Source organism: Polyodon spathula, chromosome 21, assembly GCF_017654505.1.
Source record: "Polyodon spathula isolate WHYD16114869_AA chromosome 21, ASM1765450v1, whole genome shotgun sequence".
Lineage (NCBI taxonomy): Eukaryota > Metazoa > Chordata > Actinopteri > Acipenseriformes > Polyodontidae > Polyodon > Polyodon spathula.
Genome location: NC_054554.1, coordinates 10,741,336 through 10,769,239, shown reverse-complemented (window position 1 = coordinate 10,769,239; position 27,904 = coordinate 10,741,336). Strand labels below are relative to the sequence as shown.

Here is a 27,904-nt window from a genome sequence, read left to right as displayed (position 1 = left end):
ATGCTAAATTTGCATATGGTACACACGTGGAGAGCAGTGTGTATGTTAACGACGTGAAAAAATAGTTTTTTTTAATTATTTTTTTTTTTTAAAGATCATAAATACCGAGTGATTTAACAGCATACCAGTGTGTTAACTAACTTTCAGAAAACATACCCTACATACATAAAAGCATGTCTAATAAAAACGTTGTAGAATTAAACAAAATGTTTTACCCCTGTCCTAGTTCTTTTAATTTCCATGGAATACACACATGAAGTTATATATGCAATTTATAGCAAAAACATACTCCAAGTTGAAGGACAAGGGTAAGCAACACCAGGAGGCAACCATGCTGTCAAATACAGTGAATTTATTATTATTATTTTTTTTTTTTTTAAAAGAGTTCATATCACCTTTATATAGTATATAATTAGAGCAAGCGATAGACATAAGAAACATACACATATACAAACAGATAAGATTTGCAGCAAGAGCATAGTGTTCTGTACTGGTATTGAACCAGTCAACTCCAAGACCGAGATGTATACTTCAGAAGCAGCTAGACTGCAAGAATGACACTACATGCTATAAGTTGATGTTGTGGGGCACCTGGTTGTCCAATTTCTGAACTGTTTCACCTAGTCTTGGATGTAGTGTTATCACAAGAAGAACACAAATTGCTTGTGTGCCAGTCATGCCAGCTGCTGTTCAGTGTTCCTTAAACAGAAAATTGAGCTATAATCTAGTGAGAGATTTGATCACCCCTCATCTCCAAAAAAGTGCATTTATATACCCCCCTTGTTCTTGTTAATATGTATTACAGGCAGATGTGTGCCTGTAATACATATTGTAATACAGCACTGATTCAGTGTGTTAAAGTACCTTAGGGTTTAGGAAACTAAGTGTACAAAAACAGCATGTTAAAACTGCTTCATCAATATAATCTAACGCTACAGGTAAACTATGATCAATGAGTGTCTTACTATACTGGACTCAGGCAGTTTTAAAACCAGTAAACACAATCATGTAAATAAACTCACTAGTTATATTAGCTTTATACTGCAATTACATACATATTTTAAACATTAAACATAGCTATGAATAGCAGAATACCAACATTTGTGTTTACATTCTTCCAACACCAACATTTAAACAGCACATATTTAATCAGCACCTAAAACTACTTAAAGAATTTTGATTAAAACATTAGTTAACAGTATTACTTCCAAGTCTACTGCATGTGCTCTGGAATGAAAGCCATAGCCACATTTCTGTGTTTGACACCACCGCAGGAACAACTGTTAAAACTCAAAATGTGCAATTAAAACTTATTAGCACTTATAAAAAAACAGTTTACAAATCTCTTTGCAGTTACAAAAAGCTCTAGGAGTTAGAGAAAAATGTTTGCTGCAACAGCAGGGAAGAGATTTAATAGTAAGTGAGGACTTTACCAACTTTCTCATGCACTGAAGTGAAGGGTAATCTATAAATATTCTGTAGTTCCCCTCCTTATTATAAAACACTCTCCTGGCTGCTGCTTATGGAAACATCTTGTCCTCCCTGGTGGAGGTGCTGATCTGATAGAACAGGCTGCCATGTCCTCCAGTCCAACAGGGCTTGGTTTAGCTTCTCCATCCACTCTGCACGCTCTTCCTTGGTGTCAGCAGAAAACCAGCTCCTGAAACAAGCCAGAGAACAGACAGATTTTAACAGCAAGCTTTGACCATCATGTGTAAACTTAACCGGATAAAAATTAAACACGTTCAGAATAATCCTATACACATCCAACTGGATAATAAAAAAAGTCAAAACATTCAAATTTATGGGGTATTGGTTTTGCACAATGCAACACTACAGCCCCCTCATCCATAACAAACAACAAGCTTGTACAATCCAGTGTAAGAGATTATTCCTGAAAAACAAAAAGCAGCTCGGTCCTTACTTGAAGAAAACAGTGTTGTGAACTTGGCTGACCATCTTTCGGTTCTCCTTCTGCTGCGGTCTAGCGGTGATCAGCTCAAAAGTATTTGGTCTTGCACAAGAATCTCTTTTCACAGACTCCACCTCCTTGCTGGTGCAGCTGGTCAGGTCAATGCACCCTATTGCCTCCTAGGTGGAAAAGAGACAAAAATGTGTTATTATTGATACATTATTGCTACCGATAATGGCAAAAACTGACATTCATTTATAGCCATCATCACATATTCGACATTTTGTAGTCTCTTTGAAGGGGTAGAACTGGTGGCTTAAATTCTCCAGTTAGGGTTAAGACAAAAATGTGAAATATAGCAGATAAAATGCAATGTTACTGTGCTCAGAGCATTTAGTGTGAAATAGGAGTGATATGAAGTATACAGCAACATTACCTTGCTACCTTCATCATCAGGGTAATTCCAGTAGGAAATGCATTTCCCATTGAAAGAGAACCAGCGGCGGTGCCACGCTCCAAATCCATGGACATCTTCGAACATGGTCTAGGACAGAGATAGTCAGAGTCTTTTAAAAAAGGAACAGCAGTTTGTTCACTGATTTACAACCCCAGGAAACTTCTTAAACAAGATGCTGCATTCTAATAGGACTCTGACAGCACCATGAAACACAAATGATTCCTTACTGGGGGCCAAACTACTGCTCTCCTGTTTTTTTTTTTTTTTTTTTAGTGAACCTTTGCCTGTAATGGAGAAATGCTCATTACTTTGTGCAGTTCAGCTCCAACTCCTCTCTCTGGTAAATCAAGGTGCGTTGTTTTATTCACGCTACATGCACCGATTGAAAGCGGATTCACCAAACTAGTGAATTTAACAACGGGAGTCTCTCAACGAGAGCGGATTCACCAAGGTTGAGAGTGTGAATTGCAGCCAAACCAATATGGCTGCAGCCACGGAAGTTAGTCTCCAGTACAGAGACACTTAATCTAATTGTAGATTCATAGACAAAATCTTTTGAACATGGGTATGAAGTGCATTTAATAAATGTAGTGCTAATAAAAAGATATAAATGTTAGCCAACAGTCTCATGTTGTATTGTATTTGAAAAACTGTCTATGCCATTAGATCCTGCCTTTTGTACCCCGACTGGACTCTGGTGTACAAGAATTAGATAAGAGACGAGAGAGAGAGAGAGAGAGAGAGAGAGAGAGAACAAGATCCCCCCCCCCCCCCCCCCCATGTATGTTATTTGTCTTTTATACTTCAAACAAATATGTTAAAGTTGCAATGTTTTAAGAGTCAAGGATCAGTGGCACCAAAAAAGTATCACATATTAATGCTATTCCTCACACAAGTCATCCAGAGCCTTGAAAGCAGCAGCAATATCAGCCATGTTGATTCACCAAATTGTTAAATCTCCCGCACCGATGAGCACCAAGTGATGTCACTTCCACTTCCAAATGCAGCGCACCAATAAATAAAACGCAGCCTCTGTAACCACCTTTCCCCAAGTCCCTATTCTCACCAGGAAGCCCTTGTGCTCAATGGAGGAGTGGATTTGGCATTCCAGATGCAAGTGGATGTTTCCTTCGAGTGGCGACAGAAACGGAACCTGGGAAGACAAAAGTTACAGCTCACTGGAGAAGTACGAATGATTATTATTAAACTAAAAAAGGACACACACAGACAAATACAAGGCAAAAGCAAAGGGATTTCTAAAAGACTAATTGCTGCAAATTCCATGCTCATAAAAAGAGGCTGGCATAACTAATTCTTAAGCGACTACACTACAAGAGCAGAAATGAGACTAAAGAGTGTCGACAAATTCAGTATTGGGAGATTTCCCATGCAATTTTCAATTTAGTCTCAGTACACAGCGCCAACTTAAAAGAACAAACCATTTTATACCACATGTGGAGAACCAATTGAGCTTTAGCTGGATCAAATTGACGGGAGACAATTCTTAACTTGTGAGAAGAGCCCGAGAAGGGAACTGATAAAATGATGCATTTACAAAACATGTGGTATAAAAAGAATCATCCACAGGCTTGTTGAGGACTTCTACAAAAACATTCTGCCAGGAATATGGAAGCAAGCTGTTATTGCTGTAACTATTTCAACACAAAAGCTGTGTGGGTTATCCTCTGCAAGCAAGAGGTTAGTATGCAATGTCTGGAAACTGTAGTAACCTTTTCTTGAAACTCATCTCCCAGCAGCTGCCTGACTTTTCCATCAAACTTTATCTTCATCAAGGACAGAGAGAGAACATAGAGGTTAAACCAGAAACCAGAAACATTTAGACCCTCAAGACTGACCCATTACCAGTACCACAGGGTGGGATTCCAGAAAACTTAAATCTAGTCTTCAATCTTAATGATATAACCACTCGTATGCCAATGTGACAAAACACCTGTTTGTACAGTCAACATGTTGAAATGTACGCCTTCCCTTCATCTGACTTGTATCAATACTCCAGTGCCAATTAAACCCCAGTCTTGTTGTTTACACCCTACTTCAGTGCAATGGGTTTGAAATCCAATTACTATCATTCTTTTTAATGGGTAGATTGCTGTATGTGCAATTATGACAGCCCCACAATAGTAGAGCAGTGTAATATATATTTTTTTTTATTGCATTGTATTTAGAGGGGGCATGGGCAGTATTTACTATAAATAGGCAGTTAGAGCAGGGGGGCTGTTACCATTACTGCCACTAATGAGAAATTATTGTAACAAATTATTTCTGTGCAAGGTCGGTTTGTCAAAAAAAAGATTTTTTTAAAAATATGTATTTAAAACATGTACATCTATTGGAGCCGTTTTATTAATGTGTGTAATAAAACAAATTCTAAAAAAATAAAAATCTCACGGAGCTCTATCTATAACCTACTGTATGCTAGAAATGTCATTCACTTCTAAGCAACCTTTTGATCACCCAATCCAAAACAAGAAAAGCCCTACCTTATCCAAGGGGAACTTGTTCCTGCCCAGGGAGGCCAGTGTGATTTTGTGTGATCCCACTAATGAGAAGTTACTAGTCCGAACTGCGTTCGTCACCACAGGGATGTTGGCCGCTAGAGATTAAAGAGCGGCGAGATTCAATGATAATCTTTTGTTGACAGAGGATTCAGAATGAATAAAATTGTTTAACTAGCAAAAGTCAACCTGTTTAGAAGTCATATGGACACCCATTCCTCACACTAGGCTGAATTCTTTTAGAAATTACATAAAATGTGTAAAAATAAACCTGCTTGTGTTGTCACATCACCCCACCCCCCACGTTGCAAAAACAATGTCAATTTACCTGGCGAGTTATTACTGGATTTCTGTAAAAGAAATGGTGGAGAAAGTTAATAATTAGAAAATACAGAGAGTAAATAAAGATGAACAAAAATAATTAAATCAACTTACAGTCATAGATGTGAGCAGCTTCTTGGGGGTAACCTGGGGGTGGGAAATATATATTTTTATATTTCTCTTTTTTTGACAGGATGTTATAAAGTCAGGTTTATAAACTAGAGACTGATCTCACACAATTCCCCTATGGGGACCACAGTAGAATTCCACCTATCAAAGTTCAAACAAGTGAAGCTTGGCAGCAAGGTGGCCAATATAAAGCCCACCTTGGATTTTGAAGGTCGTCTTTTTTCAATTGTAAGGGAATGCCCCATCTTGGCCTGAAATTAAAAAAAAAAAAGGACAATATGAAATGGGTATTGTGTAAGATCAAGAGAAACATCAGCCAATTCCCCAATCAATCCTACTATATGACCAGTGGTCTGTTCATGCAAGAACTGAAGCAGCAAAGCAGTCTATAGAGATTGAATACCAAGAATCCAATGCAAAAAACCTTACACTTTTTACTCACCAGGCTGTAGACCTCTACATCAATTTCAAAGTTGGAGCAAATGTCTTTCCTGGATTGGGGGAAAGAAACCAGGTGAGTTGAAGGTTAATGGGACTAGGGCATTTCATCCCAATATCAATTGTAATTGTAAATGTACATGCATTAGCAGTTAACCTGAACACAAACATTTCACTTATTGCACGTATTTTACCGATGTGAATTTAGCATAACACTAGTAAATCAAATGGCATGGAGACATGTTTACTGAACTTTGAAATATATACATGCAGTGATGTAATGTTTGTCTCATATGTTGTACCAAGTTCATCAATAGTATTCTGTGAGCATGAACTGGGATCTGTGGTTTACCACAATGCTTGTATATGGCCTCCATAACCTACTTGGATAGAAAGCATTATTTTAGTACATCATATCCTGCTTTCCGGTGGCTGAAGATAAATTATATACATTAGTTAAATACCAAATATTAGAAGCAGACTCCTGACACAGGGGGCACACTGACCGTACCAGACAGATAATACACTTGCAAAAATAAAGGCAATCAACTGCCAAATGAAAGGGATATATTTCTACTCACAAAGTGATGGAGGTGGGAAAGAAAATTGTGTCTCCCTTCTGTGCATCAATAGCTGTGGCCAGAGGGGTGGAGACTATGTTACTGGATCCGTAACGGATCAGAACAAAGAAATAGTGGCTTGGCTTTCCTGTGCAAACAAACAGGTTAAGAGTGAGGGTCATTATAGATAAATCTGCTAGTGGTCTGTTGGTGATTAAACAGTGTCACAAGCAACAAAAAATTAAAATGGCTCATCACTTCCTTTTTCCTTAAAGCTGCATGCAAGGAAACAATTGTGTACATACAAATATCAAATGAAAAACATTTACATAGTTTACACAAAAAACTGAAAAAATTACCCATTAACCAAGTGACTAAAAGCCATAGTATTTGTTTTACTATCGGATGTGTATTTTCTACATGCAGCACCAGCAAAATTAATTCTGTAGTTCAGGAAGTAATTTGAACCATCACAATTTTTAAACTTGAATTTTTGGAATTTTAGCAAACCAGATTAAATGGAAATCTATAAATAAAGCAGACCTGTCTTGGAGAGTGCAGAGCAGACAAACTCCACCTTCAGGGGCAGACGCAGGTTAGAGATGGAGAGGGTTCCCCTGCAGGGCTCCTTGGTGCTGGGCTCTGTCCCTTGCTGCTGCGAACCCATGCTCTTCAGACGGCTCAGCTCAGACAGAAGGGACAGGCGCTTCTCCGCTGAGGAAAGAGAGTAGAGTGAACTATTATATGTTATATGTTGTTTTTTCTAAGATCTATACACACTCGCCAAAATGCACATTTAAAAAAAAAAAAAGCATTTCTATATATCTACTGAAGATATCGAAGAATTAAGGTTTTTTTTTTTTTTATTTTAGTATCAATGTATACATTTGGTGTAAAATTTTAGGTGTTGAATTCTGATAAGAACCCCATCATGAATGCTCTTTGGAGCACAGGTGGTATAAATAACTCGGGTGCAAATTTGGCAATAGATTCTAGTACCTTATACAGCGCCAGAAACATTAAATTCTGGCACCAGTAAATTCCTTAGCAACTATAGATGGGTCTGGATGACTCACTTGACCACACACATACACAAAAGGTACGTGGGCAATAGTAGACTTAACAGGTAATACATTGTAAAATAACGTTTTGTGTTGGTAAGCCTCTTCATTTTATCATGAAAGTTAAGCTTAGCTAGTTTATAAACACATTTTGTTGATTAAAAAAATACTCATGCTTTGGTTCGATGCATACAAATCAGATTTCTTTTAAACCCAAATCAGTTGTTTCAGCTAATGTAAATCTAACCCAGTAATAAAATTCAGTTTAGCCGAATTCATGAGTTATTGTTTTGTTAATATGTCGAACGTTTGGGCTATGCAGGTCTGCTGTCTTGTGTTTAAGATAGCAATTCTGGTGTTAAGCGATTATAGATATATACAGCACGATTGTTTAATATATATAATTGAATGGAATAAACTACATCTACCCACATCAAATACTCTCTTTTGAACACATGTTTGTTTATAAATTATTTTTCTTCCAAGAATATAAAATTACAGTATTGCCATGGATGCGAGAGATGTCGCAAAATTTCATTTACAAAATATAAAACAGGTAAGCATGGTTTCAAATATGGATGTGATTAGATATGGTGTACATATTGTTAAATATTTACTTTAACACAAAAACACTAAAAACTAATTGAAGAGCAGGGGGTGGGTTGATAATTTAGTACCAGTAGGCCCTCTGGTGCTAAACTTTCAAAACCATTTAGCACCAACTTTGTAAATGGATTTGCACCCTTGAACTCTGTAGCTGTCCCAGCCATCAAACTTTTACAATTAACATATTTTGCAAATAGATATACAATACATGAACAGCAACTCACAGGACACCAGCAGAAGTTTCTCAGCTTCGGCCTCCTCCAGAGAGCCCCTCCCGTGCTCCTCATCAGTGCAGCATTTCAGGGCCTGGCTTGCCTGCTGGATGATGGTCTGGAGGGTGCCAATCTCTCCATTCAGCATCTACAAGGAGATCATTGAGTCATTGACAAACATGTCAGCAAAAATAGAATAGTTTTGATCAGTTTATTCCATTACCTTAATCTTCTCCTTCACATTCAAAGACCGACTGCCCAAGGCCCGTTCGACAGCCTTCCTCCGGTTCACAGGGGTCACACTCTGGTACGCAGCACTGCGCCGCAAGGTTCGGTAGGCATCAACACTTTCATGTAAAAATAGTATAAAAACTCACTCTCAGCTGTGGTTTTAGACATTCAAATATAACAGTGACACCAAGCCATGTTGTGCTCATAAATCACAAGAATTTAAAAACTATAAATGTAAATTTTCATTGGCACAGGCACGTAATGTAAAAGTACATTCACTGCATCGAAAGTATTGATTCAGAACCACTGCACATATTCTATGTAACAATCTCCTTTCTGGACGGATCTTACCTGTACATGGGTGCAGTCTCCTCTGCTGGGTGGGCATCACTTTCTTGGCCGAGGTCCTGGAAAAATGGTATGGGTTCAGCCAGGTCATGCAGCACCAGCCTCTGATGGGTAGGAAGACAAACACATAGCAACTTAGAGGAGCATTTTGTACCTTGGTTCTGATTTTCCACAGACTGAAAATCGGGAATTGACCATTTGAGTCGTCAACCACAACAAGTTTGTCTCACTTTCTGCCCAACAATGTGGGTGTTGAGTGCAATGCGATCAATTAAACCAGGAATTTACTTTACCCCCTCCCTCTCCACTAACCTTAGCTGCTTTGGAATTTAGGATTGATACTGAATTCATGCCCTTCACATTTAATCTGTTGATCAGCACAGGACTAATATATAAAAACTTGAGCTACATTAAAAATAACACTGACATCTCAAAAAAAAAACGTAGTATTTCACACAAACTTAATATAATCTCAAATGCAATGTGCAGTTATTTGGAGATGTGTGGATGGCGAGTTGAAATTACCATTGGTGTGACTACAGCCTCCACAGATTTAGCAAGAGGAGAAAGAATGGAGGTAGGAATAGTTAGCTCATCTTCTTTCTCATCCACATTATTCCATTCTTCACTCTTCATTTCTGTTAACATGTTCCTTTCTTGCTGGTCTTGCTCCGATATCACAATCTTCTCAGTTTCCAGACTTTCCTCCTTACTTTCTGGCTGGGTTTCCATGCTGCCCTCTCTACTTTCAATCTCTGTGACTTTCATCTTCATCTCAACATCCTTCTCTGTCTCCTCCACTTCCTCGTCGTCATCCAACAGTCCCTCAAAAATCTGATCGATTACCTCAGAGCTGTTCATCTCCTCCTCCTGGGAAGATAATTCTGCTCCTAAAACTAAACAAGACAACCAGTTATTTTAGTCTTTTTGCTCTACTGTTTTCTACAGTTCTCTCAAATCTGACATGTCACAATCTCTTCACCCTCATCAAAGCTCTGTAATCTTCTCAGACATGGCTACAATCTACAGCAAAGGTGTCTGCTCTAAAGGTTTCTTGCTCCATCCTGCAAACTTCTACCTGTGTCAACTTCTTCCATCTTGCTCTCCTGACTATCCAACTCAACACATGGCAAGTGTATAACCGTTTCCGGGGCGAAGGTCACTTTGAGTGACCGAGATCCATTTTCAGTCGGTTCCTCTTTTTCGACTTCACCTGCAGTCAATTTGTACAACAAATATTTGTTTAATAAAGGGGATGGAAACAGAACATTTAAAAACACCAACAGCATGTCAATCTTCAATAAATGTAAATGGCTTTATTATACAAACCATAGACTAATTATAAGCAATTATTCAATACTTTGAATTAAACAGTACACCAGATTAAATGTAGTTCTATTTCAACAAAGCAATTCACGAGAAAGCATAAAAAATGCTTAAATCTCCACATCTAAAGCAAATATGACCAGCTGTGTTAATTGTGGCTTGCTGAAAATTACATTTCCTAGTCTGCACCGTTTAATTTCAACACCCTGTAAACTGCCTTCCATCAGTTATTTTACCTCCATCTTCTGAAATTAGGAGACTTTCACTGGAAAACGAACGGAGTTTCACCTCGATGGAAGACACCTCCACCTTGTCCACATACTGGTTCAAGTGGTACTTGCTGCTATCCAGAGTTTCCCGTTTTCCAATCTCAGATTCTTCAGTCTACAAAAAGTTGAGATGTTAAACCTCCATAGATCCACCTTTTCAAAACGTTACATGGCAAGTATTAATTAAATATACATAATTCAGCAAGTACGTATGCACGTATACAAGGTTTACATTATATACATGTATACACCAAGTTTATATTAGCTTAAACCACACAGATCTTGGTGCCATAAATCACGAGTAAAATGATTTGTAATTCTTGGCATGAAAGTCCAATGTAATGTTAGCTTCATTCTTGCAACCCTTGTAAACATTCAAGCTGTTGCTTTAAATATATTCTACTGCTGGCAGGTTATCCATTAATTTTATTCCAGAGATACTTTTCTTCTACAATATTGATATGGATTGCAAAAATGCAACAAAAAACTTTTTTTAGGGTCAAACAACTGTACAGTACAACAACTTAGTGACAAAAGCGTTCTCCTTGTGCAGAGGAACATGTTATATTGTGCTCCCCTACGAAAGAAAAGAATGGAAAGATCTAGAGGAAAAGGTGCTCTGTTGAAACTGCTATTTTGGGGGCAATTAACTTACAGGCAAGGAATGGAAAGTACTAGACCTGCCCTTCCTAAACAGACTCCCACTCAGTGTGAAACTTACTTCATTGACTGGATATAAGGGAATATTAGGTGGCCATTGGTTTCTCTTGATCCGTTTTATCATTCGCGTTACACAAGAGACAACCTGAAACAAGCTCTTAGCAATCAAAAAAATCTTATGGTGACAACATTGTGCCCAACTCATTTAAACTGAATTCTCACATCATACAACACTAACATGTATATAAACACACACACACACACACACACAAAATGAATTCCCCTTTAAAAAATAAAAAATCCCATCTACCATTATTTTAGATTTTTCTGAGGATGCAACATCAACAATGGATAATTGCAAAGCATATAACATGGTTTAGGCTATTTAGATTTCCAAAAAGCTTTTGACAAAGTCCTGCATACGATTGATTCTCAAACCGAACGCAGTAGGAATTCAAGGAAATGCATGCACATGGATTAGGGAGTGGTTAACATGTAGAAAACCTCAAAATGGAGCAAGGTAACCAACCAGTGGTGTAACACAGGGATCAGTAATAGGTCCTCTGCTATTCCTAATCTACATTAATGACTTAGATTCTGGTATACTAAGCAAATTTGTTAAATTTGCAGACACAAAAATAGGAGGAGTGGCAAACATTGTTGCAGCAGCAAAGGTCATTCAAAATAATCTAGACAACATTCAGAACTGGGCAGACATGGCAAATGACATTTAATAGAGAAAAATGTAAGGTACTGCACAGAGGCAATAAAAATGTGCATTATAAATATAATATGGGAGATACTGAAATTGAATAAGCAATCTATGAAAAAGTCCTAGGAGTTTATGTTGACTCAGAAATGTCCTCATCTAGACAATGTGGGAAAGCTATAAAAAGGGCCAACAAGATGCTCGGATATATTGTGAAAAGTGTTGAATTTAAATTAAGTAATGTTAAAACTTTACAATGCCCTAGTAAGACCTCATCTAGAATATTGGGTTCAGTTCTGGTCACCTCACTACAAAAAGGATATTGCTGCTCTGCAAAGTGTGACCAGAATTATTCCAGGTTTAAAAGGCATGTCATATGCAGACAGGCTAAAATAACTGAATTTATTCAGTCTTGAACAAAGAAGACTACACGGCAATCTGGTTCAAGCATTCAAAATTCTAACAGGTATTGACTGTCGACCCAAGGGACTTTTTCAAATTGAAAAAAGGACCAGGGGTCACAAATGGAAATTAGACAAAGGGTCATTGAGACCAGAAAATAGGAGGCACTTTTTAAATTTTTTTTTTTTTTTTTTTTTTTTTTTATTTATTTATTTTATTTATTTATTTTTTTACAGAGAATTGAGGGTCTGGAACAAAATCGCCGACAACCTGGGATCCTTCAAAAAGCTACTTGATGAGATTCTGGGATCAATAAGCTACTAACAACCAAACTAGCAAGATGGGCCGAAATGCCTCCTCTCGTTTGTAAACTTTATATTCTTAAGGCCATGAGTTCAATAAAAACAGCAACTTTATACTATTCAAAGCGTATAGGAACACCTCTTAAGAGAAGAACACTTCACTCAAGAGAACACCCTTGTGCTGAAACAGATTTTACCCCATTGTAAATGCAGCTAAAGGAACAGGAACTTTGCTTAAAAACACCTTCTTGGCACCGATAGCGATTCTTTCACAACTAATACAGTACTATTTTGTAAACTTAAATTAAAATGGTTTATTCAGTCTTTTTAAAAGTGACTTGACATCACATCACAAGTGTCTTGAGGCACACTGGTTTATTAAATCTTTCCATAACCACCATCATATCAGTGACTTGTTTTGTTTTCCGATTTCCACGAGTGCACCTCATCGCTACAAAATGTCATATAAAATGACGAAATGCACCGCTGTTTCTCTTGCAACAAAAAGTTGGAAATTGTTTGCGCTTTTGAAAAAAACCTGAATCAGACGCAAGTCCCCAAGCAATTTGGTGTTTCCCGTTCTGTTGAGTTGCTTCACCATTCTGTTAAATAATTTGCATGTCCTGAATATTGCTCCTGTACATGTATTAATAATTAATCTAGAGCTGCTGCTGCACTTAATGTGTGTAGGGGTGCTGTGTTAATTTAGTTTGACAGTTAGGTTATTAACATACACTTGCCTATTGCTTTTTTTCTCCAGTTCATTTCATATGTTGATGTACACGTGTCATGACAAGTACATTCATATTGTGTCTGGTGGCTAACTCCACTTCACCTAAGAGAACACTTTGCTAGTTTCCCAGAGTGGTGTTCTCTTAGCAGGAGACTGCTGTACTGTAACATCCAGTGTTATTTCCTGTACCAATTAAATAGTGAAGTCAGCATTCTCTCCAGTAATTTCTCTTGCCCATACTCTTAAAAGCTTACCCCAATAGTCTCCCTGAAGCCAGACCCAGCACCATTCTCTCTGAGCCAGAGATTATCTTTGTTAGGCTGCATCCTCACCAAAGAAAGCTCCTCTTCCCGTTCCTGGACAGAGATGGTGTGAATGTGTTGTAACTATACTGTTTTTCAAAAAAATATTCTTGCAAAAAAGCATGCAAACTTTCAATGAAGTCTCATTAGTACCCTCATATTGACAGAGCACTTTGCAAAAAAAAAAAAGCAGCTTCAAATGAAATTGTGGCATGACTTACAGTCTTATTGATGTTTTGTTTCTCAAATAATTAGTTTTATTGAAATGTTTAGCCTGCAAGGCGACTTGTACATGTAATTTCTTTCTGGTTAGTGGCATGAGATGGTAGCTACCGTATAAAAGTCTAAAGCAATACTTTATAGAGACATTAATAGGTGTATTTGGAGTATATGCAGTCTTCTGTATATAAAATACAGCTTGGTTTAATAAAGTATAGTAGACCAGGCCCTTGTGTCAGCATGTTTATAAATTTGCATTGTAATAACATTGACAAAAGACTGTATTAAAGCCCAAGACTGTATTAAGCATATGCAGCTATTTGTGCAATTATACAGTAGTCAAGTAATCCCAGGGATGTTATTGGTAGCCCTGGTGAAAGTCTTATATGCCACTTACCAGAATGCCAGACTTCTAGCAACTTAGGTTGGAGTTAGATTAAAATTTATACTTTGATAAATATTAATTAAAAAAACAACCAAAACAAACAATTAATACAAAACAGAATGCATGGGCTGCAATCAGGAAACACTTAAAATATTATTCAGACAGACAAGCATGATTTCTGCATCTGACCTTGCGGAGGCGGCTTGCCATGGATAGGCTGGGAGTAGTGTCATTGAGCAGTCTCTCTTGGATTGCACGGGTTGAGGAGGAGAGTGAACGGGGTCTGTGGGACGCAGGCGAAAGCTCCCCCTGCCTCGAATTTAACTCAAACTTCTCAAGCGCCGAACGAAATGCATTGCTATCTAAAAAGACAAGACAAATAGCAATACTTAGGTCTACGCTGAAATGTTCTCATATCATTCAAAGACTTGTTTACATATGTACACTGCCTAGGATGAGACAAGTAAGATGACACACTGGTCCAACTGCTTTCAATAGTAGAGCCCACCTGTCACACCATGTTGGAGTTGGAGTTCAGAATCCTCATTTCCCTCATCAGGGAGGCCTTGAATATCCTCACAATCCTTACATTCAAAAGAGAAACACATTGCAATGAACAAGTAGTAGACACTGCATCACATAACACAGAAAACACTGGTTAAGGGTAATAACATTTAAGAGTCTAAATAATTAAATAAATAAAAGAAACAATAGTGAAAAATATTTACAAAAAAATCAAGTCTACTTGTTCTGGTTAAAAATCAACACCAACATGGGTGTTGAAAAATAACGTTTCAGACAAGTTTATTCCAGGTCTTGGTACCAGACTCTCATAACATACATTCCTAGCTCAGGAAGGTGTCACTCACTTCATGTTTGCATGGAGACTCCAGCACTGGTTGCACCACACTTTCCACCAGGAGTTCCTTTCCAGTGGTACACTTTTTTGATGGGGTGCTGACGTCATCCTCCCATGAGCCAATAGCAGAGGCCAGGTCAGCCAGCCGGCCCATTCGTCCCTTGGAAATGATAGGCTTAGAAACTAACTTCACCTGCAGTGTCGCAGGGGTGTGACTCGAGGAGTCTACAGGGGAGGGCCAATCAGCATGATCATCACCATCTGAAACAAACACAACAACTGAGCTCTGAATGGAAAAATCCAGGGAGTCATCTGTGATTGAGAAACTTCTGACAGTTACTGCACGCCGTATTCAGATTGATTAATCATTTACATTACTGAATTCTGAGTAAACTGAGTTCTAAATTAAAGCACTAAACCTGAAAGTTACTGAGCGTTTGGTTGACTTTTAAATGACAATTTCCAGTTCTTGTATTACTTAGTAGCTGCACTGACTTTAGTAGGGAACTGGAAGTCTATTTGTTTAGTTTTGCCAATAGGACACAATACTCCCTCGCAAACAGAATTTAAGTTGCAACGGATGCACGTCTATTTACCATAAGCTGATGTGATAGGTGTTACAGAAACTTGGTTGTCTGAGAGTGATGTGGACAAATATAGTATTTGTGGGTATACACTGTATAGGAAAGACAAGCAGGACAGAAGAGGAGGGGTAGCACTATACATAAGAAACAGCCTTGAAGCCCACGGGTTAAACCTGGACAAAGAAAATAAAGCCAAATCAATATGAGTCAGAATAACGGACAAAAATTCAAAGGGCATAATAATAGGAGCATGCTATAGACCGCCAGATTCAGACGGTGAGCAAAATAATCTGTTATACAATGACATTAGAAATGCGTGTAGCAAAGGAGAAGCCATACTAATGGGGGATTTCAACTTCCCCCATATAAAATGGGAAAACCCGGTGGGTAGCACGAAGGATGAAATTGAAATGGTGGAAATGACAAATGACTGCTTCCTAACACAATTTGTCAAGGGACAGACTAGAGGGAAGGCATGCCTTGATTTAGTCTTTTCAAATACGAAGACAGAATAACTAAAACAGAGGTCAGAGAACCACTGGCAAACTCAGACCACAACATGGTCTCATTTAAAGTGTTTTTTAAAACCCCAAAAGTAATGACTAAAGCTAAGGTTTACAATTTTAGAAAAGCAAACTATGAAGGTATGAAACAGAGACTAACAGAAGTAGATTGGAGTAAAATAGAGAAAACACCCACAGAAGGATGGTTGTTCTTCAAAAATGTAGTACTAGAGGCGCAAAACAATTACATCCCTAAAGCAGACAAACCTAAATGTAAAACTAAATTGCCAAAATGGTTTAATAGATCAATTTAAAAAAATATTCAGCGAAAAAAGGAACTTTACAGAGCATTAAAAAAGGACCAAAAAGAAAGTACGCAGAAAGAGTACACAGAACTGCAAACGCAAGTCAAAAAGGAAGTTAGAAAGGCCAAGAGAGAAATAGAAATGAACATTGCTAAGGGAGCTAAAACCAATTCCAAAATGTTTTTCCAATATTACAACAGCAAGAGAACATTCAAAGAGGAGATTAAATGTTTAAGAGATACAAATGGCAAAATCGTAGATGAAGAAAAAAATAGCAAATATATTAAATGATTACTTTTCACAAGTTTTTACAAAGATACTGACAACATGCCCCACATGTCATCCAGTTCCTATCCAGTTTTAAATAACTGTAGCATAACCGAGGCAGAAGTGTTAAAGGGACTAGGAGCTCTTAAAATAAACAAATCCCCTGGGCTGGATGAGATCCTCCCAGTAGTACTCAAAGAAATGAAAGAAGTAATTTACAAACCGCTAACCAAGATCATGCAGCAGTCTCTTGACACAGGGGTGGTACCGACAGACTGGAACATTGCAAACGTAATACCGATCCACGAAAAGGGAAACAAAACTGAACCAGGTAACTACAGAACAGTAAGCCTGACTTCTATTATATGCAAACTATAATAAGATTCAAAATGGAAAATTACCTATATGGTAACAGGGTCCTGGGAGACAGTCAACATGGTTTTAGGAAAGGGAGATCGTGTCTAATTAACTTGATTGATTTTTTTGAGGATGCCACATCGATAATGGATAATTGCGAAGCATATGACATGGTTTATTTAGATTTCCAGAAAGCTTTTGACAAAGTCCCGCACAAAAGATTAATTCTCAAACTGAACGCAGTAGGGATTCAAGGAAACGCATGTACATGGATTAAGGAGTGGTTAACATGTAGAAAACAGAAAGTACTGATTAGAGGAAAAACCTCAGAATGGAGTGTGGTAACCAGTGGTGTACCACAGGGATCAGTATTAGGTCCTCTGCTATTCCTAATCTACATTAATGATTTAGATTCTGGTATAGTAAGCAAACTTGTGTCGTCTGCAAATTTAACAAAAGTAGGAGGAGTGGCAAACACTGTTGTAGCAGCAAAGGTCATTCAAAATGATCTAGACAAGATTCAGAACTGGGCAGATACATGGCAAATGACATTTAATAGAGAAAAGTGTAAGGTACTGCACGCAGGATATAAAAATGTACATTATAAATATCATATGGGAGATACTGAAATTGGAGAAGGAATCTATGAAAAAGACCTAGGAGTTTTTGTTGACTCAGAAATGTCTTCATCTAGACAATGTGGGGAAGCTATAAAAAAGGCTAACAAGATGCTCGGATACATTGTGAAATGTGTTGAATTTAAATCAAGGGAAGTAATGTTAAAACTGTACAATGCACTAGTAAGACCTCATCTTGAATATTTTGTGCAGTTCTGGTCACCTCGCTATAAAAAAGATATTGCTGCTCTAGAAAGAGTGCAAAGAAGAGCGACCAGAATTATTCCAGGCTTAAAAGGCATGTCATATGCAGACAGGCTAAAAATTGAATCTGTTCAGTCTTGAACAAAGAAGACATAGCGACCTAATTCAAGCATTCAACATTCTAAAAGGTATCGACAGTGTCGACCCAAGGGACTTTTTCAGCCTGAAAAAAGAAACAAGGACCAGGGGTCACAAATGGAGATTAGACAAAGGGGCATTCAGAACAGAAAATAGGAGGCACTTTTTTTTTTTTTTACACAGAGAATTGAGGGTCTGGAATCAACTCCCCAGTAATGTTGTTGAAGCTGACACCCTGGGATCCTTCAAGAAGCTGCTTGATGAGATTCTGGGATCAATAAGCTACTAACAACTAAACGAGCAAGAGGGGCCGAATGGCCTCCTCTCGTTTGTAAACTTTATGTTCTTATGTTCTAAGCTTATTTACTTCCAGTTATTCCTTGTGGAAAACCTTTGTTGTATTCTTGTTGGGTTATCAGTTGGTAATGGCTTTGCAAGCTGTTCCAGAGAAGAGCCAGTGGCTGAAAACATCAAGTTACCTTGAGAGTCCCACTGCTTGCGCCGAGTGGCAAGTTTGTTCATGCGTGTCTTGACAGAGATTAAGGCCGGGGTGTCTGGTTTCACTTCCATCTCTGCAAAGCGGCGACAGGACTTGGAGGGTGATGGCATCTTCTCCTTAGGGTTCAGGTTCTCATCTCCCAAGACTTCATAACAGCACCTCTTTGAGGAGTCCTGGGATACTACAACAGGAAAACAAAGAAAATATAGAATAGCAGTCTGAAATACAGTAGTAGTATTTACATTATGTCATTTAGGAGGAAGAACCCCAATACATAACAGTAGGAACCTACAAAACATGCCAAATGTCTTTGGCAAGAATCTCACCAGAAAAAAAAAAAAGTAATGCATTTATTTTACAACCTACCTAGATTAGAGATCCAGTTATATGCAACAATATGAAATATTAAACTTTATATATTACCTAACTCTGCATTAGTCACAATATTAATAATTTGCTGACATTGTCATTATAGACAAACTGCTAAACTACTAGAGGTATCTGTAACTCACCGGAGTGTATCTCCTCCTTATTGTCATCACTCTCCGACAGCGGCTCTCTCAGTCTCTTCATTGGCTGCCGGATCATTCCCATCTTCTCTTGTCCAATTTGCTCTGCCACCCTCTTGTCTAAAGCCAACTGCCGGGCATGTGTGCGCGCCACAATTTTCTGGAACAAAAGCAGAGTGTGTTACTTGTACATTTCTGGATTGGTGAACTTGCATTTGAATTAGGGTATGTGGCATTCACATTATAAATCCTCCATGAAAAACCCTTGCAATCAAGCACATGTGTTGGTCTTAAATACTGGGCCATTCAGTCAAAATATAATGTTTCTTCCATTGGCCAAGTCACCAACATCAGTCTTGTAGCAAAGCCTAAGACCGACATCACAGCAAAAATACTGGGGGCTCACTACTATTCTGATATCAATGACTTGTGTAAGAAATGTTTAATTGTATGGCACCACTGTACTCTGTGTTTAATGCATTTAGGATCCTCTTAAATAGATTAACTTCTGCACATTAGGATATTCTACAATACATAGCATTTGAATAAAGGCAAGTACAGACTGAAAAAATCAAGTACCAATTTTGGATTTACTGAAGACAAAGCAGCACCCTGCTTTACTGCTGTATTTGTATTTTTAAATAACAAAATATGCATAAGGAATACAAAGCATGATTGTCTCCTCCTATTCAAATATGAAGTCTTCTTGTGGAATGTGGAACAGTTGAAACCGCCGATATGAACACAAAACAGAAACTTGTAAAACGTGATAGTGTGAAATCCCAAAGGGGGCGGTACAAAAATCCGAAAGGAGTTTCTTTTATGACATGTTTTTATTTAAGTTAGTGTGGACAACTTGCCTCTAGTTATAACAGACAAAGCAACTTTAATACGCAATGCATGCTACCCAAGCTGTAAACGTGTTTGTGTTATCTTCATGGCACTATACTGTCAAGCACGGTCTAGTTCAATTGTAATTAATAAACTGCCAATCTTAAAGAATTTAACCAGCAATTAAATAAAAGTAAAATAGCATTGTGTCAGTAAAAAAATAAATTAAAAAAAAAAAAAAAAAGGCCTTCCTTTTACTAAAGAAAAAACCTAAGTCTCTCTCTCTCTCTCTCTCTCTCTCTCTCTCTCTCACACACACACACACACACATATATATATATATATATATATATTTAAAGAATCGATTTTGACAAATAACTTAACAATTAAACCTCAGAAATTCACATCGAATACATTATTTATAAAACTAATTCGTGTGACTTTAAAAACAAGCCGCAAACATTTGAAAAAAATAACAACAAACAAAAATTTCTTACCTCAACAAAGGGGTCCATTGCAGTGCGGGAAAAGTAGTTACTTTTCGTAATTATATGTTGTTGTAAATAAACTAACACTGATGTAAACCTCTAGTGCCTATTCACTTAAAACGATATTAAAGTGTAGTATTTACGTCTTAGGGTTTCCTCTACTTTGTAAGTAACTAAATATGTACGGTATGAAACCGCCCTACCAAGCAGCAGTATTCTATACTCGCTAACTAAACTCCTTTCTGGAAATTTTAAATTCTGCGCGTCTTTCCCACGCATGCGCGAATCTACTCACGCGCCGTACACAAATCACGTGGAGCTGAAGGGTTACGCGCACGCTGAAATGTTTTCACTTGTTCGCGCTCCAGCTCCGGGTTAGAAAGCGTTTTAAGATCTACAAAGATTGATTATTTGTTCATAATTATTGGAGGTTGTATGGCCGTTTTCTGTTTTCAAAATTGGTTTCCTTACAGGGATTATAAGAAATAGATTAACAGACTAGTTGTCTGTACAGTACAGTGTTTTTTTCAGGTTTTAAAAATAGTTTTTATACACTAGCCTAAATCATATTCACTGGTCTTAAATTAATTCATGCGATTTAAAAGCAATGCATCTGCAAACACGTAAATGAACTAGCATCTCACATTATATAAACCTGTATTGTTGAATATACCATCATGTTTATTATTCAATACTGGTGTGTATATATATATATATATATATATATATATATATATATATGTCGTTAAGAATTTATTTTGCATCCCGAGTTAAAAACAGCTAAAATATGTGATTTTTAATCCTTGTAGTTAAAAAAAAAAAAAAAAAATAGTTGTAGGAGCACGAAAGCGGTAACACACGATTCAAAGATGGTCCAATATCCACACACTGAGGCGAAGCCGTGCTGTTAAACAGCCTGGGCCTGTGGATGTTGGACCATTTTTTAACACCCTGGAGTGTGTTACTGTGCTTATAAAACAGCACCAACCACCCAAAGTGAATTGGTTAAGCGATTCATGGAATGTTCTAACAGCTCCAAGTTGTGTTACTATGGTGACATATCTCTCCAATGAGATTGCTCCCTCTATTCTTGCCATTTTAAAGATATTTTTTGTTCACAGCTGAGAAGATATATTACTTACAAGAGGAGTAACTTCTAGTTCTGGGGTAGGCAATAACAACACTTGCAGTCCAGGTCTTTGTTCCAATAAGGTCCCTTATATTGAATCAACTAAACAGGTCTTAAAGCACTTAATCATTTAATAATACCTGCAGGGGAGTAGCCTAGCCCTGTTCAAACTGGCATCAGATACTCAGTGGGGTACGGCCATGCTAGGACCCTTGCACTTCTAGGCAGGGATAATCACCAAGGCATGCACAGGCCTTCTCTCGTTCATAACTAATCTAATGTTCTCATATAATCCAAAACAACTTAATGTAATTTTAATGCGGGAGGAGATTCAGCATTAACTGCAGGACCCAATTCATCTTTGAGTTTAAAAAAATAGATACAATTGTAGAATGCTGTTATACATTTCATGCAATGTTTTTTCAGCCAGCAGCTGTGCTTGGAGGTCTTTGACTGCATTAGTCTCAGTTTTAACTCATAAGAGGTATGCGTAATTGAGTTTAAATCACATAAAAACAGTCAGGCTGCACTTTGATGTTTATCTGCTGGACATTAAGAAAAGAGCACATGGAATGGTCTACCCAGGAGTACCATACTTGGACTCAAACAAATTAGGTTTGAAATTTCATGTCAGCATTTATTGTTTTCATCTATTTCAAAACGTGTGGGATCTTTCCATTTCTGTCTGTTCTCCACAACTGCGCACCACTGTTCTTTTACACAGCAAAACCCAATAGACAAACATTTCAAAGTAATTCATCAGGATTATGATCACAAAATTAACAGTCCCTATACACAAATAACCTTTAATATATATATTCTTAAATATGAAATTGCACACATAAAACAGATGCTCCATTTTGAAATATCCAGAGGTATTCTGACAGCCAGTGGTTCTTCCTCATTTTATCTTCAGCCTATGGTGTGCCTGGAACCAGAAAGTAGGAAACAGTCCTTTGGTTGACAAGGACTAGCAAAAGTTAGGATTATAGGAGCACAAATTCCAAAAACACACATTCTGAAGTTAAGATTTCAGAGACTTGATACACACATTTGATTAAAGGATCAAATACTATCCCTTAATGTTAAACAATTATATCTATAACTTGAATTAAAAAAAAATAAAAAGTGCTCTATTATTTTACCCCCGATTCTCAAACTACTTTTCCTCAGCACAAGAGAAAAGGTCAGTGGGTGTCCTCCGATTCCACGACTAAGCCAGTTGCTACCGGCCTCTGGAGAACAAAGGCCAGCCCTGCAGGCATCTGCTTGAGCTCACCAGACCCCTGGCCAGTAGGTTCCACTGAAGCACAATGAGAAACAGTTCTCTTGCTGGTTTTGCCTCCCTAACCTACTGGAGCACCACAGCCAGTGTGACATTCCCTCTGGAATCCCAAGCAAAGACAGTCAGTTTCGCACAGCCAGGATGGAAACCTGCTCTCCCCGGACGGCATGACTTATACTGTACACCATGCCGCAAGTACGATTAAAATTGCAAATTTGGTTAATTTACAGCAAAGCCATTTTTGGCAGTACATATACTCCACTTTTTAAGGACCCTTAGCTTCACCTTTCGAGAGAACAGCATGACAAGTGATATCAGGTTACGGAAGGTCCAGGATCATATTACACACCAACACTTGTTCAGTTACCTTTGAGGGGGGTTAAATGAGGAATACCCCACCCAGTCATTAGCAGTAAATTAATACATTTTGATTGTCACTGTAGCTATGGGACAGAAAGTTATCTTTTACAACCATTTAAATATTGAAAAGGGATACCAAAGTTACCCAGGGATAAAACAGGCCAATGCCCAATAAAGTCATTCTGCTATCCCCATACTTGTTGCAGTAAGCGCCTAAACCATGCTCTCACCTGTAAGGTGCTTCACACTGCTGCCACCCTCTCCTCAGTCAGGCTGGAGTGCATCTCTTGTCCAATCCCAGAATCTTCTGACTGCAGAGAAGCAAAGGAAAAATTTGGGACATCAGGGGTGGGATAATCCACTTGCCCTGCCCTCAGCAAGAATAACCAGGGCTTTAAAGAGACTCCCAGACTACATTAGGGACCACAAGTAGGTGCAAAAGCACATTTTCCAAATAGTTTAGCTAGTTTTATTTTCCCCCACCCCCGCTGTGAACAATAATCTTTGTTTTTATATAGCGCCTTCTGTAGTGGACCACAATCACAAAGCACTTTACAAGATATGAGACTCTGGTGTGTGAACTATGCATCAGCTGCAGAGTCACTTACAGATGTGTGCACACATCTGTCCACTTGTTGCTTATGTATGGAGAACCACTTATCCAGGTTATGAAACTTCGTATTAAGTTAGAGAATATCAGATTCTAGAGATATAAAAGGTGCCTCTGTTCATTAAATTCTGTAATACTGTAGTCTTGGTCATCCACTGTCATACTAATAGCTCTAAATGTGAATTTACAGCCCAGGCAGAGGTGTATGTTACTGACACTTCTTAATGTTGACATTATATTATTTCTGAAAAAATGTGCCTCTAGCTTTAAATTTATCTCAGGTCATAAACTGCTGCACCAAAAGTGAAACTGGAAAAGAAACAAGATTGTGTGTCCAGTGTATAAAAGAGGTAATGAATAAAAAAAAAGACCATTTGATGAAGATCAAATTTAGGAGCCAATTTACTGGCACCACACCCCCACAACATACTTGCTTTTATGACCACCGCTTACCAGAAATCATGTCAAGAGATCAATTTAGTTTGAATAAAATGTTAAAATTGAGAAAAGCTCTCCACATGCTAAACAAACCGAGAGAATAAGGGTGCTAAGAGCTCAACCACAAGTGGCGTCCCTAAACAGAATCCCATTCACAGCAATAAAAGTACCTCTGCCACGGCTTCTTTGGGACTAGGTGGCCATAGGTTTCGCTTGATCCGTTTTGTCACCCGGTTTGCCTGTGGGATAACCTGAAACAAGCCGTTATTAGCATTTCCAAAACCTGTTTGGGGAGGGAGGGAGTCTTTAAATGCCACCCCCCCCCCCCCCCCCCCACACACAACACTACAGCGCCCAGTGAAATTTTTAAACCGGCCAATATATATTCCACCCTCCCCTCCCCTTACATCCCTGCCCAGCCTATTTAAAAACGCTACTCCAGTATCTAGTTCACAAACAAATAAAAAAAAAAAAACCAATGTGCTACATTGAGTTAGGATCCAGCATCCGCCTCTTACCAAAGAAGAGGTCTCCAAAAAGCCAGACCCAGCCCCATTCTCTCGGAGCCAGAGATTGTCCTTTTTGTATTGTGCCCTCAGCAAAGAAAGTTCCTCCCTCCGCTCCTGGGCAGAGACAGCCACAAAAGTTAGCTTTGTCACTTCATTCTTCCACGGGAATCAAAAATGACAGTTTACCAACCACTACTGCTTACAAGGCTGGGCAATTCTCTTTAGGGTCCACACTATTAAGAAAACTATGAAAGTCACCCTCCACACCAGTTGTTATGGACTAGTTCACCGTTACTTACCCAAACAGCCACATAAACTCTAATTGCTTAAGCTGTGCAATATAGGCAGCACCTAATTTCTCTTTCTGACCTTGCGAAGGAGGCCCTCCTTGAATGTGCTGGGGAAAGTGTTGTTGAGCAGTTTCTCCTGGATTGCCCGGGTTGAGGTGAAAAGGGAACAGGGTCTAAAGGAGCAAGACGAGGGAGTACCCGGTTCAGATCTGAACTCAAACTTCTCCAGCACAGAGCGGAATGAAAAGCGGCCTGACGAACAAAATGCCAAAAAGAACCATTTAGGGCAGCATAATCATTCAAGCGACAGCCATCTCCTCTGCACAAAATAGATTGCAACCGGGTTTAGAGACACTCTGGCAGGGCAAGTGCTTTCAATAGCAGGGCTCACCTGTTCCTACAGGTCCGAGTTCTACTGCAGAGTCAGGGGCACCTGGAATCTCTCCAAAATCCTACAAGCAGAGAAAACACTGAAACCAGAACCCACAGATAAGCAACAGAAAACTAGTGTTAAACAACCCACAAGTAAGGAGTTCTAATTTTACCATGTGTCATGGTTATTAAATCATACAACAAATCACAGAATTTATAGCTTATGAAGAGTGAAGTGACCAAGTCCAGACAAAGCCTGACCTATGTACCCCCGGACATTCAGACCTGGACCTGCCAAGCTTGCAAGGTTGTACAGATTTGTGTAGTGGTTTAATGATGCGAACAAAGACAACTTAAAAAAAAAAAAAAAAAAAAAAAAAAAAGATTGAAACCAGCATGCGATTTGTCAGGAAGACCTCACCTCACCCCTTTCATGTTTGGAGGGAGTCTCCAACACAGGCTGCAGCACGCTCTCCACCAACTGGCCCTTTCCAACAATGCGCCCAACTGATGGGGTGCTGAAAATCAGGTCCGGTGCAGAGTCTAAATCAGCCCGCCAGCCCTGGGAGACACTAGGTACAGACCCAGAGTTCACATGCTGGACCAAAGGGGTGGAGCACTGTACAGGGTGGAGGCAGTCTGCATCATTACTGTCATCTGAAAAAAAGAGACTAGATGGAATACAGTCAGCTACAATGACCTTAACACCCACTGCAAAGAACCTCTTTAATAAGTGTCTGACATGTTTGCATTACTTTCTATAAAGAGAGAGAATGCTACAATGAAAACTATCACTACACTCAAGCACTAATTTGCAATTACTTCACTAGAATAGCCCCGTTCCCCTCCCCCCTCCTTTTACCTACAGGTAATACACACCCAGACTATATCCAGAACCAAGAGACTTAGAACTCACTGTACAGTGGAACAGGGAACCAACTACAGTTAGGGAACAATGTAAATGGTTGTTCCATGTACCTTTCAAGTCGCACTGCTTCTGCCTCCCCCGAGCGACCACCCGGAGTATGACAGAGGGAATAGCCGGGGTATCTAGCTTGGCTCTCTTCATTTTGTGGAGGCAGTGTTTGAGTGGAGACTTAATCAGCTCACTGGGTTCCAGATTCTGGTAATCATCCTCCTTTACCTTAAAACAACGCCTCTTTGGGGAGTCCCCCAAATCTGCAACAGCAACACAAGAGGCAAAGCAAGAGCAGAGTGGAGGTGAAATTATCTGGTCTAGCAACACAGCAGCAGCCTGATAATTCCTGCTAATGTTGTGCGTTACTCACCGGATAACACCTCGTTTAGAACGTCATCCTCACTGTCGGACTGCGACACTCTTGGTCTCTTCCGTGGGTGCACTGCTTCCTCCTCAGTACATTGCTCAGTCATCCTGTCTAAAGTCAACTGAGGTGTACACAAGAAAAACCCTGCCTTCAGAACCTCTCAACCTCTGTCCCAGCACTATCATTTCACAACTTTTGCTTTTTAAAAGCCATCTACTTCCTAAACATCACTGTTCTACTGCCCTGTAAATGTAGATGTATTTATATTATTGTCTTGGCACTTGTTATGACAGTTTATTACCGATGGCTTTTGGAAAATTAAACCAATTCTTTATATTTGTGTCAACCAGTTGGAAAATTCTCTAACATTTTTTACAGGTCAAATAGGCCACTGATTACAAAATACAATTAGAAATGTTAAAACAATCTGGATTATAAAGATAAAAGGTATACACTATGAAACATTTCGTCCATCGCTGTATACCCGAGAAAATGCACTCGCTCAAGGCGTTTCTTAGAAGTTTATACTTTTAAAGTAAGTGTTATCAGCTTCTCGAGTTGGTTCTCAGTTTGTACAGTCTATATCCTTCTCAATTGTAGCCAATCAAGTATAACGAAGCACGTTTTCTATTCTAATGCGATTGTTCAATACAAGACGACATTATGTTCCCATATGCCTTGCAATCACAACAAAATGTTGCATATGTAGTATATGTATAATTTGGTCGAAACTTTTTTTTTTTATATAAAAATACATGGATTGTTTAAGCAAAAAAATAAATAAAGAAAAAAAGCCTGCAGGTGCATTACAAATTAAATTTAAACTTAGGTTTATAACCAACCTGTTCACATCCAAATTTTGGACTTTATTGTTTATTTTATTTCCTGTAATCGCCTGGTAACTAAGCACTAAAACTCATGTATAAAATACGTTGCAAAAGCAATACGTTATTTTGTTTAAAAAAAAACAAAACCAAAAAAAAAAAAACGTGCAAACATGATTCAACGTTAATAAACTGTGCCCAAAACATGTTACTTACAATACTTAATTCTGCAGAAATATTTAAGACGCTAGTTTCGTGTTCCTCTGACATACTGTATCGACCAGCACCATGTCTGCAGAATTTCACGTCAACAGCAACCTCGTTGTCAGATTGCTCCAACTTTTAAACCTGCGAATCATGTTACAATCAGCTCCGTGGATGCACACCGCTGCGACCTGCCAATTAACATCACAAGGTGTCAAATAGTCAATTTTGACATCAGCGTACCAGTGTTTCATCTAACCCTCAGGGCACTGCAAGTGCGGTTTTATAGCACTTCAGAATTTAGCAGCTGGGATTTCTTTTCAATTGTTATAACTCAT

At 38.5% G+C, this 27,904-nt stretch overlaps 2 protein-coding genes across 4 annotated transcripts; both read right to left on the bottom strand.

Annotated features, from left to right (window-relative positions):
- Nucleotides 1-347: 347 nt before the first annotated feature.
- Nucleotides 348-20,491, bottom strand: LOC121295977 (anillin-like). Of its 3 annotated transcripts, none has more exons than XM_041221086.1 (25): nt 20,269-20,355; nt 18,944-19,100; nt 18,412-18,612; nt 14,968-15,236; nt 14,607-14,682; nt 14,288-14,460; nt 13,447-13,548; nt 10,354-10,501; nt 9,870-10,004; nt 9,317-9,687; nt 8,795-8,895; nt 8,436-8,559; nt 8,225-8,360; nt 6,877-7,047; nt 6,355-6,481; nt 5,778-5,826; nt 5,533-5,586; nt 5,321-5,353; nt 5,214-5,235; nt 4,871-4,983; nt 4,100-4,153; nt 3,436-3,522; nt 2,349-2,456; nt 1,925-2,091; nt 348-1,660 (listed from the first exon to the last, which is right to left on the bottom strand). In XM_041221086.1, exons 1-25 carry the CDS (start codon nt 20,284-20,286, stop codon nt 1,495-1,497), a joined length of 3,162 nt encoding a protein of 1,053 aa, XP_041077020.1. In that variant the 5' UTR covers nt 20,287-20,355; the 3' UTR covers nt 348-1,494. The 3 variants fall into 3 exon arrangements, with proteins under 3 accessions (XP_041077020.1, XP_041077019.1, XP_041077018.1); XM_041221084.1 differs by having other exon boundaries at nt 349-1,660; nt 14,968-15,218; nt 20,269-20,491; XM_041221085.1 differs by lacking the exon at nt 4,100-4,153 and having other exon boundaries at nt 20,269-20,491.
- Nucleotides 20,492-22,029: 1,538 nt separating this feature from the next.
- On the bottom strand, nt 22,030-27,704 carry LOC121296667. Its single transcript, XM_041222435.1, has 10 exons — nt 27,579-27,704; nt 26,542-26,659; nt 26,231-26,431; nt 25,674-25,909; nt 25,272-25,332; nt 24,960-25,132; nt 24,600-24,704; nt 24,252-24,332; nt 23,264-23,344; nt 22,030-22,316 (listed from the first exon to the last, which is right to left on the bottom strand). The coding sequence occupies exons 1-9, from the start codon at nt 27,630-27,632 to the stop codon at nt 23,276-23,278; spliced, it is 1,098 nt and encodes a 365-aa protein (XP_041078369.1). The 5' UTR covers nt 27,633-27,704; the 3' UTR covers nt 22,030-22,316; nt 23,264-23,275.
- Between the last annotated feature and the right edge of the window lie 200 nt (nt 27,705-27,904).